The 12,791-nt window shown below is 38.2% G+C and overlaps 1 protein-coding gene across 1 annotated transcript; it reads right to left on the bottom strand.

Moving 5' to 3' along the window:
• Nucleotides 1-3,629: 3,629 nt before the first annotated feature.
• LOC128871813 (organic cation transporter-like protein) lies at nucleotides 3,630-10,272 on the bottom strand. The gene is made up of 6 exons (XM_054113896.1): nucleotides 10,130-10,272; nucleotides 7,878-8,064; nucleotides 5,193-5,451; nucleotides 4,691-5,108; nucleotides 4,111-4,617; nucleotides 3,630-4,031 (listed from the first exon to the last, which is right to left on the bottom strand). The coding sequence occupies exons 1-6, from the start codon at nucleotides 10,270-10,272 to the stop codon at nucleotides 3,917-3,919; spliced, it is 1,629 nt and encodes a 542-aa protein (XP_053969871.1). The 3' UTR covers nucleotides 3,630-3,916.
• Between the last annotated feature and the right edge of the window lie 2,519 nt (nucleotides 10,273-12,791).

Consider the following 12,791-nt stretch of genomic DNA (forward strand, 5'->3'; position numbering starts at 1 on the left):
ATGATGAAATGTTTACAACTGTTGGTGCTAAGAACAAAAATCCAAAACGTAAACCGAAAAACATTGTTGTTGGCTGCAATGCAAACCGTGTCCTGGATGTAATTGTAGCTATGAAGTGGGTACATTTGTCATATTTCAACCCCACAGTGACCGCTGAAAGCATAATCGAATATGTACACAACCACGCAGCGATCGATAAGAGCGAACTTTCTTGTTATATGCTAGTAAAGAAAGACGTCGAACTTAAAGGACTAAAGAGAGTATCATTTAAACTTGGTGTGTCTGAAAAAAATTATAACAAGATTTTCGACGCTTCTCTCTGGCAAGAGAATATAAAAGTGCGTATTTTTAAAACGAATTTTATTGATAGTTGTATAAATAGTATTAACTTACCCATAAATGCTCTTATAGAAAGTATAATTGTTAATTAAATGACAAATACGTTACTTTGGGGAAAAAATAAAACCGAGCTTAACCATTTTTTTTTTTAAGTGCCATAATACCATGAAAATTACAAGCTCAATGATTAGGGATAGAAAAATATTTAATTAAATATATTCCCTCAGTCCGATACGTGCAGTACCGAAAACATTAAATATGGCTTATTTTATTCGAATCCGCATTTTACCGGAATTTCGACCGGAAAAAATTCTCATTTCTTGGCATTCCAATTTGCCAATCGAAAGAGACATGGAAGGGAGTAGATCGCTTAATTTTCGTCAAATGCCTATCAAATGCGATGAATATTACGTGGATGGGTAGTTAAGCGGTATGAAAAAAATCGTTCCAGTTTTGGAGTTACTTATGACGGAGTTTTCAGAGCTACTTGACTGTCCAAAAAAACAAATTATCTTAGGCATTTTACAGGTTCCCATATTGCTGCCAATTTAGTTTGTGTAAGTCCTATACTTAGCATCATAAACTCGAAATAAAGTGTTTATGTTCATGAAAAACTCTGCAAAAAGCAGCACGCATCTTCAAACAGAGTTACACCTTTGAAATTTATATCTGTATTGTACTCTTCTTCTTGTTTTTAAAGTTGAAAATGTTCTGCGCTTTCGAATAGATTATTGGGAATTTTCACATTCTTCAGCACATTTCGAGTTAGTCCTCACTAATCAAGAAGCTGTCCGTGTATAAGATTTTTCTTCCATCGGACCCCGCTACGTGTTGGCTTAAAGCACTGTTAGCTATAAAGTGTTTCAAAGATATGTACAGGATTTGATTGAAAAGTAACGAGCCTTATTTTTTTTAAGCAGTTTTATTAAACCTTTTGGCTTGTACATGATGAAGGGTCCAATTGTTGACGAACCCGAGCGACACGGTTTTTCAGCCGAAGGAGCACTTCAATGTTCAATATTCGGTCAATGTTCAAAAATTCACAAACCCGGTTCACATCTTCGTCTGTTTGCGTCGTCGAAGGCCTTCCAGATCGCTGTTCGTCTTCGACGTCCTCCCGGCCTTCCTTGAACGACTTGTGCCACCGTTTTACCTAGGCACTGGACAGAGATTGGTCAGCGTAAGCCTCCTTGAGTAGCCCAATGGTTTCGGTACTCGTTTTGTTTAGCTTTACGCAAAATTTGATCGAGTAACGAGTTGCTCCAACGATCGCTGCATTTTCGCCACTGCAAAATCCTAACACACTTTTAAAACAGCTTTCACGCGCGAAGCGATGTTGACTGCCCCGCTGTTGCCAGCGAACTGGGACCGGTTTCTAGTGGAAGGGGAAGGTCCAACGTTCATTTTCCGCCACCAGCCAATTCGGTTGATCGCTTGGCAGACGCTGCGCGCGGGAAGGCTCATTACTTTTCAATCAAACCCTGTATGTAAGTTTATAAATGAAATGTGTGAAGTATCTTCAGCGCCAGCTAAACATTTTGCAAGCTAAGCAAATGGATTAAGTGTTAAAAATCTCTTGCCAGACCAACGCACCATGAGTGAGAATGAGACTTAGGACTGCTGCATACATCCTATAAGTGTTAAGAGCTTTTGTTTTCGGCCGATATTTCTTTCTCATGAAAACTTAAAGTCAAGAACTACTGCCAGGAAGATCGCCTATTTCGAGCAAGTTCTATGAGATAAAGTTCTAAAACTAAGCATCTATATTTTATATCATTTCCTGTATAGGTCTAATTCGGCTCGGATGTGGGTGTGTCATTAAGTCCCTAGAAATTGTGATAGAAACAAAGTAACAAGAAACGGCATAAAGTAAGTTTTATTTTCCAACATTCTACGTTTTTCTAATATTTTGTTGCTATCCAAATAATACTACTTGGGTATTGCTGCTGACGGGTTTAATTTTTCTTGCACTTTTTTCATTTCCGCATTATATTGTTCGTACTTCATTATACCACCGAAGTATGCAAGTGAGGCAGGCAAGTAACCCAGTTTGGAAATGTACTATTATGTACCCAGCTGTAGAACATCTTGTGCGATAATTACAATCTTCGTGTGTGCATCGTTAAAACTTGTTCCATTTTATTGGGTGCTTCAATACTTTTGTAGGTACTTAAGTATGTCATGTCATGTCAATTTTTGTAGATTTTTTTTGTATTTCGTAACCCACGCATCTGAAAATGTTGGCAAACGACCCAGCACTAAAATTCAAATGAGCCTAAAGTATAATTTCGCACAGGTAGCAAATGTAAACACACATATTTACATGCATACATCTACACCGAAATATTATTCTTCGAATTTAGCATCCGCTCCGCTATTCATATAAAAAACTGCACCATTTGAAATTCGTTTTTTTTTTTTCTTGTTTTGTTCAAACCATAGCGGAAACGAATGTGGGACAATTGACACACGCAGGCGACACTACAAAGTACGTGCACACGCATGCGTATAAACCTACCCTGCAGGAAAGTTCAGTAGTAGGGAAATGGTTAACTGCTAGTAAATTTAGAACCAGTACCTGCTCTTTTCCGTAAAAGTAACTGATGAATTTAGTACGAGGATGTCTTGAAATGTACGATTTAGTTCGATTCTTGAGAGATTCAGATACAAATGCTATAATAATATAATATACAAATATAAACATAGCATTTTTTAATAGACATAGCATTTCATATTTCATTAAAACACTGAATAATGGAGACATCAGTTATATCAGAGGTAGATGCCACTCGCAATTGACCTAATTTAATTTAACGATTTCAGTCCACAAGTTAGTTTCACTAGTTCAAATGTAGTATTTCTTGCAGGGTATCCGTTTTTTTTCTTCTAAAAATAGGCGAAGAGTGTATGACGATTGAATTAGTGCGATGGGTGCGATCGCTGTTACTGAAAAATCGAGTTGCTAGTAAATGATACTCGTATCGAATGTGGCATCATGCTTTTGTGGCATTTGTTTTGATTATTTTTTCAATGAAACTCTCTCCAAAATAAATCTCCAAATATTAATGAGTCTATTCAGCGGCTTCCAATTGATGAGATTGACTTTTTATGCATCAAGCGTCACGTTTAAGCCAGATTGATCATGTCCGATAAGCGCAATATATATATATATATATATATGTATATGTATGCATGCAACAGCTTGAAAAATTGCTGGAAAGCAAAGAAAATAATCAAATTAACTTTCCTTAATGTTCAGTGTTCATTTATTACTTTTCTCTTAAAAAAATTACGCTACAAACACAGTTATTTTCTAAATATTTTGTAGTTTACAGTCACGATAGGAACTGGAATTGTTGTTTATGTGTGAAAGTATTATATCTAAGAATTTAAAGTTTAAATATTATACATACACCTAACTTATACATACATTGTTATGCACACACGGCTATATTAAACACTATAATAAAATAAAAAACACTCATCAATGAAAAATAAAATCATTGAGTCGGAAATTTAATGTAAATTTTTAAAATTCATAATTTTTAAAGCGATTATTCGCTGCTTTGCTGCACTCTCACAGCCTTGTCACCTCCACTTCGTTTTTCTGCTTTTTACTTAAACATGGGAAATAATACCATTTTTGATCTCGACAGAAATTCTCGCCATCCAGCAGTGTTTCTGGCAATTTCCTGCAAAAAAGAATCAAAATTTAAAGTTTTCAAATATTTCAAACATTTCGCAATTTCACGAGCGCGTTCGCCAACTCACTGATTCAGCGTCTCCGGCAATAGTAGACACAACGCCGCTCCGATCAACATCAGCACTGCTAAGACAATCGAAGGTAGTGGTTTGAAAAGATTACTCAAATAAATTACATAGGCGCTCAAGAAGCTGAATGCATAGCCCACCACATGCACATTAGCCACGCCACGCCCACGCACGCTAGTCGGTATAATTTCGGCAGCGTATTGCGCCTCCGCCTCATACGAAACAATGGCCACATAGCGGCCCAAGCCAATAATGCAAGCCAAAAAGGTAGCGTGCTCCTTCAAGTCCAGCAGCGCAATCAGTATGCCTGTCGCGGCAGTGATCAAACCGCCCACAAATAGTGAACCACAAGCCATGCCTTTGCGGCCAATACGATTTTGAAGTAAGATTATTGTGAGACCAGCCGGTATATACGCCATCGACGTGAGTGAGAAGAGTAGGAAGGGCGATGAGCCGAAGCCCTCCATATTGCGGCTGATAATGTCGTAGGAGATCGTGGTGATCATGCTGTCAAGAAATAGTGTGAAGAAAAGTAAAATATAATTGCGAACATTTTAAGAAATAGGAAAATAGCACTCACGATTTTATGAATAATACTATGATAAAGGTGCGCAATCGCGGTGTTCTAAAGAGACCCATAAACGTATCCTTCTCTTCGGTCTCCTTATGCTCTTCAGCCATTTTTTCCTCATAGTGCGATATGAATTGATCGAAAACCGATTCCTCAACTTCCCTCTTATTAAACTTGGCCACTCGCTTAAGACAACGCACAGCGCCTTTATAGTCGCCTTTGGTGGCCAACCATTGCGCGCTCTCGACTATACAAAATGGATAGATGAGCACCAGCAGCGCTGGTAGTGAAGCAATCAGCAAATATTTGCGCCAACTACCCACCCATATGGCGTACCATGGTGACATAACCAGACCGAAGCAGTAGAATAATGCCATAATTATGTTCAATCCAAAGGTGCGCTTCTTCGGGTCCAAATACTCGAAAACTATTGTATAAAAAGGAGCGAAAGTTGAATAAATTTTTAAAATACAAGCAATTACTGTTATGTTAATACTCGTATACTGCTCACCCATTATGTAGCTGAGATAGAACAAGGTATCGATGCTCATGCCTGAGATGAAGCGACTCGCTGCAAAAGCATGTGGTGTAGTCACGAATGAAGTGATAAAATCACCTGCAGCACCGATAAGAGTACTCAACATCATCGATGGTAAACGTCCAATTTTATCCGCTAGAAAACCAAATAATATGGTGCCCAATACAGAACCAACATACAGAAAAGATTGGCCAATCGCACCCTTGACAGCATCGTCACAAACCCATTTAAGCTGGAGGTGGAGAGTGAAATGAATTAGTAAAAAATTATCAATACGAACGGAGAAAAGGGCCGGAGTTTTGAGAACCGGAGGTTGTTTATATGGATGCGTGGAGGTCATTGATCAAAACCCTTTCACTCAGACTGTTTATGACTTTTTCAAGTTTGCTCTAATCCTTAATCTTCTTGAGAAATTGAATGCTTGTCTTAAATACATTATAATAGAGCTCAAGCCTCAACTAACAATACATTTATTAAAAGTTTTACCCATTGAGAGGAGACTTCTCAACTTTAAGTGTCACTTAACCAAGTTAACTACAATTGAAGAGGAGGGATGGCACAAAGGCATGAAGCCTGGCCATAGAACTTTTCACACCTATACAGACGGCTCGAAAACTCCAGACGGAGTGGGAGCGGGTATTTACTGCTCAAAACTAGGAATAAGGCAGCCTATCATGCTGCCAGACCACAGCAGTATTTTCCAAGCGGAAGTTTTTGCTGTGGGGAGGGCCGCGGAGCTAGCCTACACTAGAACAAGAAAGAACTCAACAATTAATATATACGTGGACAGTCAAGCAGCAATAAGAGCAATAAGCTCACATTGTATTAAGTCCAAAAATGTTCAACGGAGCAGGGAGGCCATAGAAAGGCTAGCCGGAAACAATAGGCTGCATATCTACTGGGTACCTGGTCACAAAGGCACTATGGGGAACGAAATAGTAGACGATATAGCAAAAAGTGCTGTTAGACTACCTTTTGAGCAAGAGAAGGGCATACCAAAACCGCTAAACACAATATACAACGAAATGGACGACCACATGAAAAGGCAAGTGGAAGCTAGGTGGACTAACTTGACCACATGCAAAACAGCAAAAGTTATATTATATGTAGAACTAACGACAAAAAACTGACTCCATTCGTACTTACGCTCTCGCGAAAGGAATGCAGAACTATCATAAGTATGCTAACAGGTCACAGGATCTATTGGTTGCATATGCGTACAAGATAGGGATTGCTAACACGGACAAATGCAGAAAATGCAGAGAGGATGTAGAGGAGACTTTAGAACACCTTCTGTGCGCTTGTCCGGCATTATTAAAACGCGACTAAAATGCCTGGGAGCGCCACTGTTATTGATGGTCTGGAAGACGTCTCAAAAGCGGAGCTCCCAGCTCTACTTAGATTCGCCAAAAGCGCTGACATCCTACATGATGTCTACTTCAGGTATTCATAGAGGTCGGTCTCCATCTGGTATCGCTAGGGACCAAAAGGTCTATGCGCGGCTTATTGCCAACCAGGCTAACCTAACCTAACCTAACCAAGTTAACTACATAATAAAATTTCATTTTAATCTACAAAAAATCGAGTATATTCTTATTACGCTGGAGTTCAGAAAAAAAATAGTAATTTAAATAATTTTATTTAGAATACTGCGAGGAAAATTTGCTTGTATGTTTTTTTTTCTTTACAGGAATAAAAAAAAACACATGAAAGGTTAATTTCGGCCCCTTTTTTGTCCTTTGGCTGGGGACAATATTTTTTGAATGGATTTTTAAGGAAAAAAACGCTAATAGTTTCTCTCACGTAACATTGGGATTGTTACATTGGTTAATTTTTTATAAAATAGGACGTTTGTTAACAATATACGAAGCCCTGCAAGCTGCCTCTGAACTGCATACATTGTTAAATTAAAAATTTGTTCATGCCTATGTTGCACTCAGATGTGATTTTTTGTTTTGATTTTAAACGCTGAATCAACTGCCTCAATGTCAAAACACATTCGCTATAATGGTGATGGGGAAAAGCTCGCTAAATTTGAAGTCGAAAGTACTTTTTTTAAGCATTACTCCTGCAGTGTTTCACTCACGGCGTAACTCAATGGTTTTGAAATGTAAGGGATTATATATTTGAAAATGTTCTTCCTATTTTCAAGACGTGCTGAATGGGTCAAGTGTCAGGTCAGGAAGAGAGGAGCAAGTGACATAAAAGGAAGAAAACATCTATTGTACAAAAGATTAAAAATCGAAACATTTAGTTGAATGGAAAATAAAAACAATTCTGACTCTTTGCTTGTTTTCAGCAAATTCTTCTAATTTTTTTTTCCACCGTGGGAGTTAACTCCCTGTCCCCTTCTCTTAAGGCATCATACTTCTTAATTATGTTTTGCGAGACGAAGTACTAAAAATGGGCTTTCATTCTCGCAAGTTGGCGCCACTGGTTGGCCGGAAACGGAGTAAAAGCGTCTGAGAAGCAAAAGCATTCGTTGTCGGTGGTGTAAAAACACGAAGGTTAACTGTTTGCTTGATTTGAACTATAAGTTTTAGCCAACGAGTTTATTTTTTAATTTCTTTGTCATGCTGAGAGTGTTAAAGACTATTGTTATTTGGTTGTTGTGTGCATATCCGTATATAGGTATAAATATTACAGCGTTTGACTCACATCCGTAGTGACGCTTTGATAGCCTTTGTCATATTTAAATATCCAATCTTCGCATTCACCAAAATCCGCTGCAATCGGTGTGCCATTCACAATATCATCCAATAATGTGCACGATGGATTATCGGTTTGTGCGTAGATATCGCGTATTTCCGTGTATGTGAGATTCTCGAGCAGCTCGTGGTGGCACCTGTTGAATTAGAAATCAGTGCAAATTACTTCAAGGGGATTTCTTAGTCGTTTTTTAGCTAAATACAAATATGTGAATTTATATAAGTAAAAATATTGTTGGTTCGATTAAAAAATTTGTTGGGGTTTATTTAATAAAAGTCGCTTGACAAACTGGTGTTATGAAGAAACAAATATATTCCCTCTTTTGCCATACTTATGCAAATGAAATTTTGTGTTAATAAGGCAAATATAAACATTTAGTTTATTTGCATAAAATTCGAATTGACACGATTCACAGTTTTGCATTTGTAATTACCACCCGAGTGGCTAACTAGATGAGCAAAGCTAAGCGACCATACGTAAATTTGCTAATGTTAAATAACGACGAAACTTTTTCCTCAGTGTAGGTTAGACTGTTGAAAGTTTAAGTGTTATAACCGGCTCTATTATCCTTGAAGTGTTATTTTGTTATACAAAAACATAATTTTTATGGCTCCTTATATTTTTTCAAGTAATTTAAAGAAAATTAAGAAATTCGACTTTATGTGTCACTTTGGAGACCTTACAATTTCGGTAGGAGCCTCATTCAAGACTTCCTCTACGAATGTTCAGCACACGGAGACTGTATTTCGTTTTTTTTTTTTAAATCCCTCCCACATGGACCTGAACAAGTAGCCTTGCTAAAAGTGTAGTCAGATGTTTCACTATTCCTATCGACCGCAATATTACATATCAGATATATGTAGTTTTTGTTGTTGTGGCAGCTTAAACATTCCCCATACGTGCTGCTGTGACAGTCCTTGACCGAATACAAATCGGGGTAGTTGCGGTAACGTGGAACCGACTGTCATGGGATGGATCACCTACATATATGCAAAATCTACTGACTGCACACCAGGAGCGGCTAAGGCGGCTTTCCAATATAAAGGGCATATGGATGTGCGTGCTCCAGACACAGAGACAATTTGCTACATTATTTTCTTCATTCAGACAAAACATGCCTATTCTCGATGGGACCGATGATCATATCCTATGCTTGTTTTCTATAAAATTTTGTCGTAAAATAAGGTTTGCAAAGACACAAAATGGTTGAACGGTCAGTTTGGAAATGAAATGCCCGTTTTCCCTTTTTAACTTCTCGGTCAACACTTAGTTCTTAGCAGATATCTGAATTGCACAAATGACCGTTGAAACGTTTTCCACGAGATTCTTCATCTGCTTGACTTTTGTACATGGAATTGGATTTGGCATCATTTTGTGATCACTAATTCCGATTTCATTATCCGTCTTGAAGCCGCCAGTAAAGGTAGGTTTCCTAAACAGCTTTCAAAAATGAATTTCTGAATCTATGCGGCGCCCAAGAATATGAATGGTAGAGAAGCTCATACTCGTATCAGTGGCTAATGTTATATCTGACAAAGGCATATCAGTAGCCGAGTAGAAATTTTGGTAAGGCGGTGACTAGGCGCAAATAAGGCAGACCGCATTCCAAATTTGCGCCTCATAAGGCAGCCAAACTAGGCCCAAGTCCCGAAAGGTATCGCCACGCATCTGCCTCATTAGGCGCAGGTTCGAAAAACCGAACTTCGGTAATACTCCGGATGCCCTTCTACAAATCAGTTAGGGATTCCAATTTATGCCTGCCTCACTTAGGCACAGATTTTCGTGACCACAACCAAATTTGATATTGTTCTGGCATGCCAATCTTTGCCTTGCCTGGTAAGGTAATAGTGAGGCGTGCCTCAGTAAGGGCTGCCTAATTCGGGACTAACTGATTCTTCGGCATGCCTCACTGTAATTCTAGTCGGGTAGCCGAGTAGAATTGTGCGTGACTCCCAAATGGTTAGTCCAGGTCAATATGCCCTTTGGGGACCTAAAATATTAAATGCTAGAAAGCGGTGTTTCTAAAAGCGATCTCTCCTCTACGGTCAGTGGTCGGCATCCAAGGCATTATTAAAAAAACTTAACATTTTTAACTAAATTTTGCTTAAGTTAATTTATTCATATTGTAACTATTAGTTTTTTACACTTTTCTCTAAACACCCCGCTTAGGGGTATTCACATATTCTGCACTTTTCACTCACCAATGCTCGGGCGTAAAGCTAATTATCGTTTGTGCAAAGTAATGCATCGAGGACATTATATTTGTGTAACCATACACGAGCAACAACAAAAACTGATAACGTCCATAATTTCCACATTTCTCCAGCAACGAATCGAAATCCATTTTGTATTTGTTACAATTTTGTTTTCAATTAATTTTTCTAAATTTTTAACAAATTTCTTAACACCTTTGCTTATAACTACTCTGGTATTTGGCAAAACAAAATTGTATCTGTCTTGCCGCAGGCGCTTTACCTAATCAGCTGCCGAAAACGTACTAGTAAGTGCAAATTATTGGTTTCAGTTATGATCCATTTGAAAGCGGTCTACAAAATATTTTGGACAGCTCGAACTGTGCACGTTTAGCTCAGCAACGGACTTCTTCTCAGCTCAGCAATTCAGCCTTAGTTTGTTAGCCGCTATGTTAACCACAAAGAGTATACAAAGTGCTCATCTAATTCAAAGCGTGTTATATTTATTTTTTTTTTTGTTTCTGCTCAATCCGAAAAAGCAAGCAAAAAAACGCAAATGAATCTGTCGAGCAGCAGCCAACCCGATAGATTTTGATTTGGGATATCAGTTGAGCTCAGGTGAACTTGGGCAAAGCTTAACTGTTTGGGGTGTAACTAACACGCTTTTGTATATGATCACACACACATATGCACACAAGCAAATAATGTGAGGAGGTGTTGTAGTTTTGCGTTTGATATCGTCTTTATTGTTATGAATACCAAGTAGCACTCAAAGAAATTCGCATTTTTCTCACAGCACTGAGGGGCCCAAGTAACAGTATCACTTTTGTGAAAATATTGACGTGTTAATTGATAAACTAGTTAATTGTGGTCCAGTTGTGAGAAAGTAGGCGACCAACTTCAAATATATAGATATATATGTAAATATTTACAAGCATACGAATGTGCATATGTATGTATAAGTATATGTGCGTACGATTTGCAGGGTTTCAGCGTTTCACGCTTATCGCTCTTTCGGCGGCCAACTACAAAGCTGCCACTATTTCGAATCACATATCCGTGCACGTATGTAAAGGTAGTTCAAATCTAAACATATTTTTGAAAATTTAATAAAATTATTTTAAGTTTTTCAATAACTTATCAATCAAACCTTCCAAAACCACTATTATCCCATTTACCAGGAAAAGGGTTCTAAATATACGCATCCTGGGAATAAATGGAATAGACGTACCTCTAAAGGAAGAGGTTAAATATCTAGGAATTATCTTGGATAAAAGACTCACCTGGGAGACCCACCTCAACTCAATAATAAAAAAGGCAATGAAAAACCTTTGGACAACAAAAAAACTCTTGGGTAAATCCTGTGGTCTGAACCCTAAACTGACCTTCTGGATCTACATCAAAATGGTAAGACCTATTGTACTATATGGGGCCCTGACATGGTGGGTTAACACAAATCAGACTACTGCTATATCAAAATTATGTAAACTACAAAGGCTGGCGTGCCTAAGCATAACAGGGGTCATGAGAACTACCCCAACTGCTGGCATTTAAGCGCTTTTAAATTTACCACCGCTACATTTAGCAATACAAGAGGAAGCTGCTATGCAAGCACTCTCTTTTCATATGAAAGAAAAACTTAGAGAAAACCGGGTGATCTTACTGGACACCTCAATATCTTGAACAGGGTTCAGCATGCAGTATGCATAACCCAGGCGAATGACCGCACGGAACCCGTACTCAATTTTATAAAGAGATACAAGGTTACCTTCCCGTCTAGTGCAGAGTGGAACACTAATTCAACATGAATAAATGATGACTCACAAAAATGGTACACAGATGGTTAAACAAGCAAACAGACAGATGGTTCCAAAACGCTTCAAGGAGTAGCAGAGCAGGAATAGTGGGGCCTAGAGCACTCAAATCCCTAACACTAAGTACAGATACCACAATTTTCCATGCGGAGCGCTTCGCCATAATGCAAACAGTGGACATCATATCCAAAGAGGGTTCGAGAAAGTAAAAATTACAATACTTTCGAACAATCGGTTCTCAAAGCCTTGAATAGCTTCACATTCAAGTCAAAAGTCCTAATAGAGTGTAACAATGCACTCAACAAACTGACCACTCATAATCAGGTGTCACTGACTTGAGCACTTTTATGCCAAAAAAGGGGCAGAAGGGCTATTTATTTGACCAACCCCATTTTTCGGCTTTAATAAAAAACATATAGAACAGGAAACCAAAAAAATGGAGACCTTAATCACTCCAAAAAGTTTTTGAACTTCAGTGAAAACAGAGCAAAATCTGCTCTGGCCCTAGATAAAAAGGGCCACAGCTTACTCTGTAGAGCACGTGCAGGTCACTTTGCCTGTAATAAACACTTTAACACAATGGCGTTATCTAGTACAAGATTATGCAGGTTCTGCTGTGATGAAGAGGAGTCGCAGGTGCTTTATGGTGCTTTGTAATATAATATAAAGAATAAGGTTTTCGTGGTAAACGTCGTAGAACAGCAAATTTTCTACTCAATCGGAAGTAATTTATAAATAAAATATTCGAAAGCATAAATACATCAATACATAGGTTATTGGGCAGAAATGAGTTCATATTTCTTAATAAATATGCGTACAAATGCATAAATAGTCAACGGAAATTAACTATGTGGATA

This window comes from Anastrepha ludens, chromosome 2, assembly GCF_028408465.1.
Source record: "Anastrepha ludens isolate Willacy chromosome 2, idAnaLude1.1, whole genome shotgun sequence".
NCBI lineage: Eukaryota > Metazoa > Arthropoda > Insecta > Diptera > Tephritidae > Anastrepha > Anastrepha ludens.

Coding starts and splice junctions, on each gene's coding strand:
- LOC128871813 (XM_054113896.1), bottom strand. CDS start 10,272: ATGGATTTCGATTCGTTGCTGGAGAAATGTGGAAATTATGGACGTTAT. Junction 5,109..5,192: donor CTATCTCAGCTACATAATGG/GTGAGCAGTATA, acceptor TTTATACAATAG/TTTTCGAGTATTTGGACCCG. Junction 4,618..4,690: donor ATAGTATTATTCATAAAATC/GTGAGTGCTATT, acceptor ATTTCTTGACAG/CATGATCACCACGATCTCCT.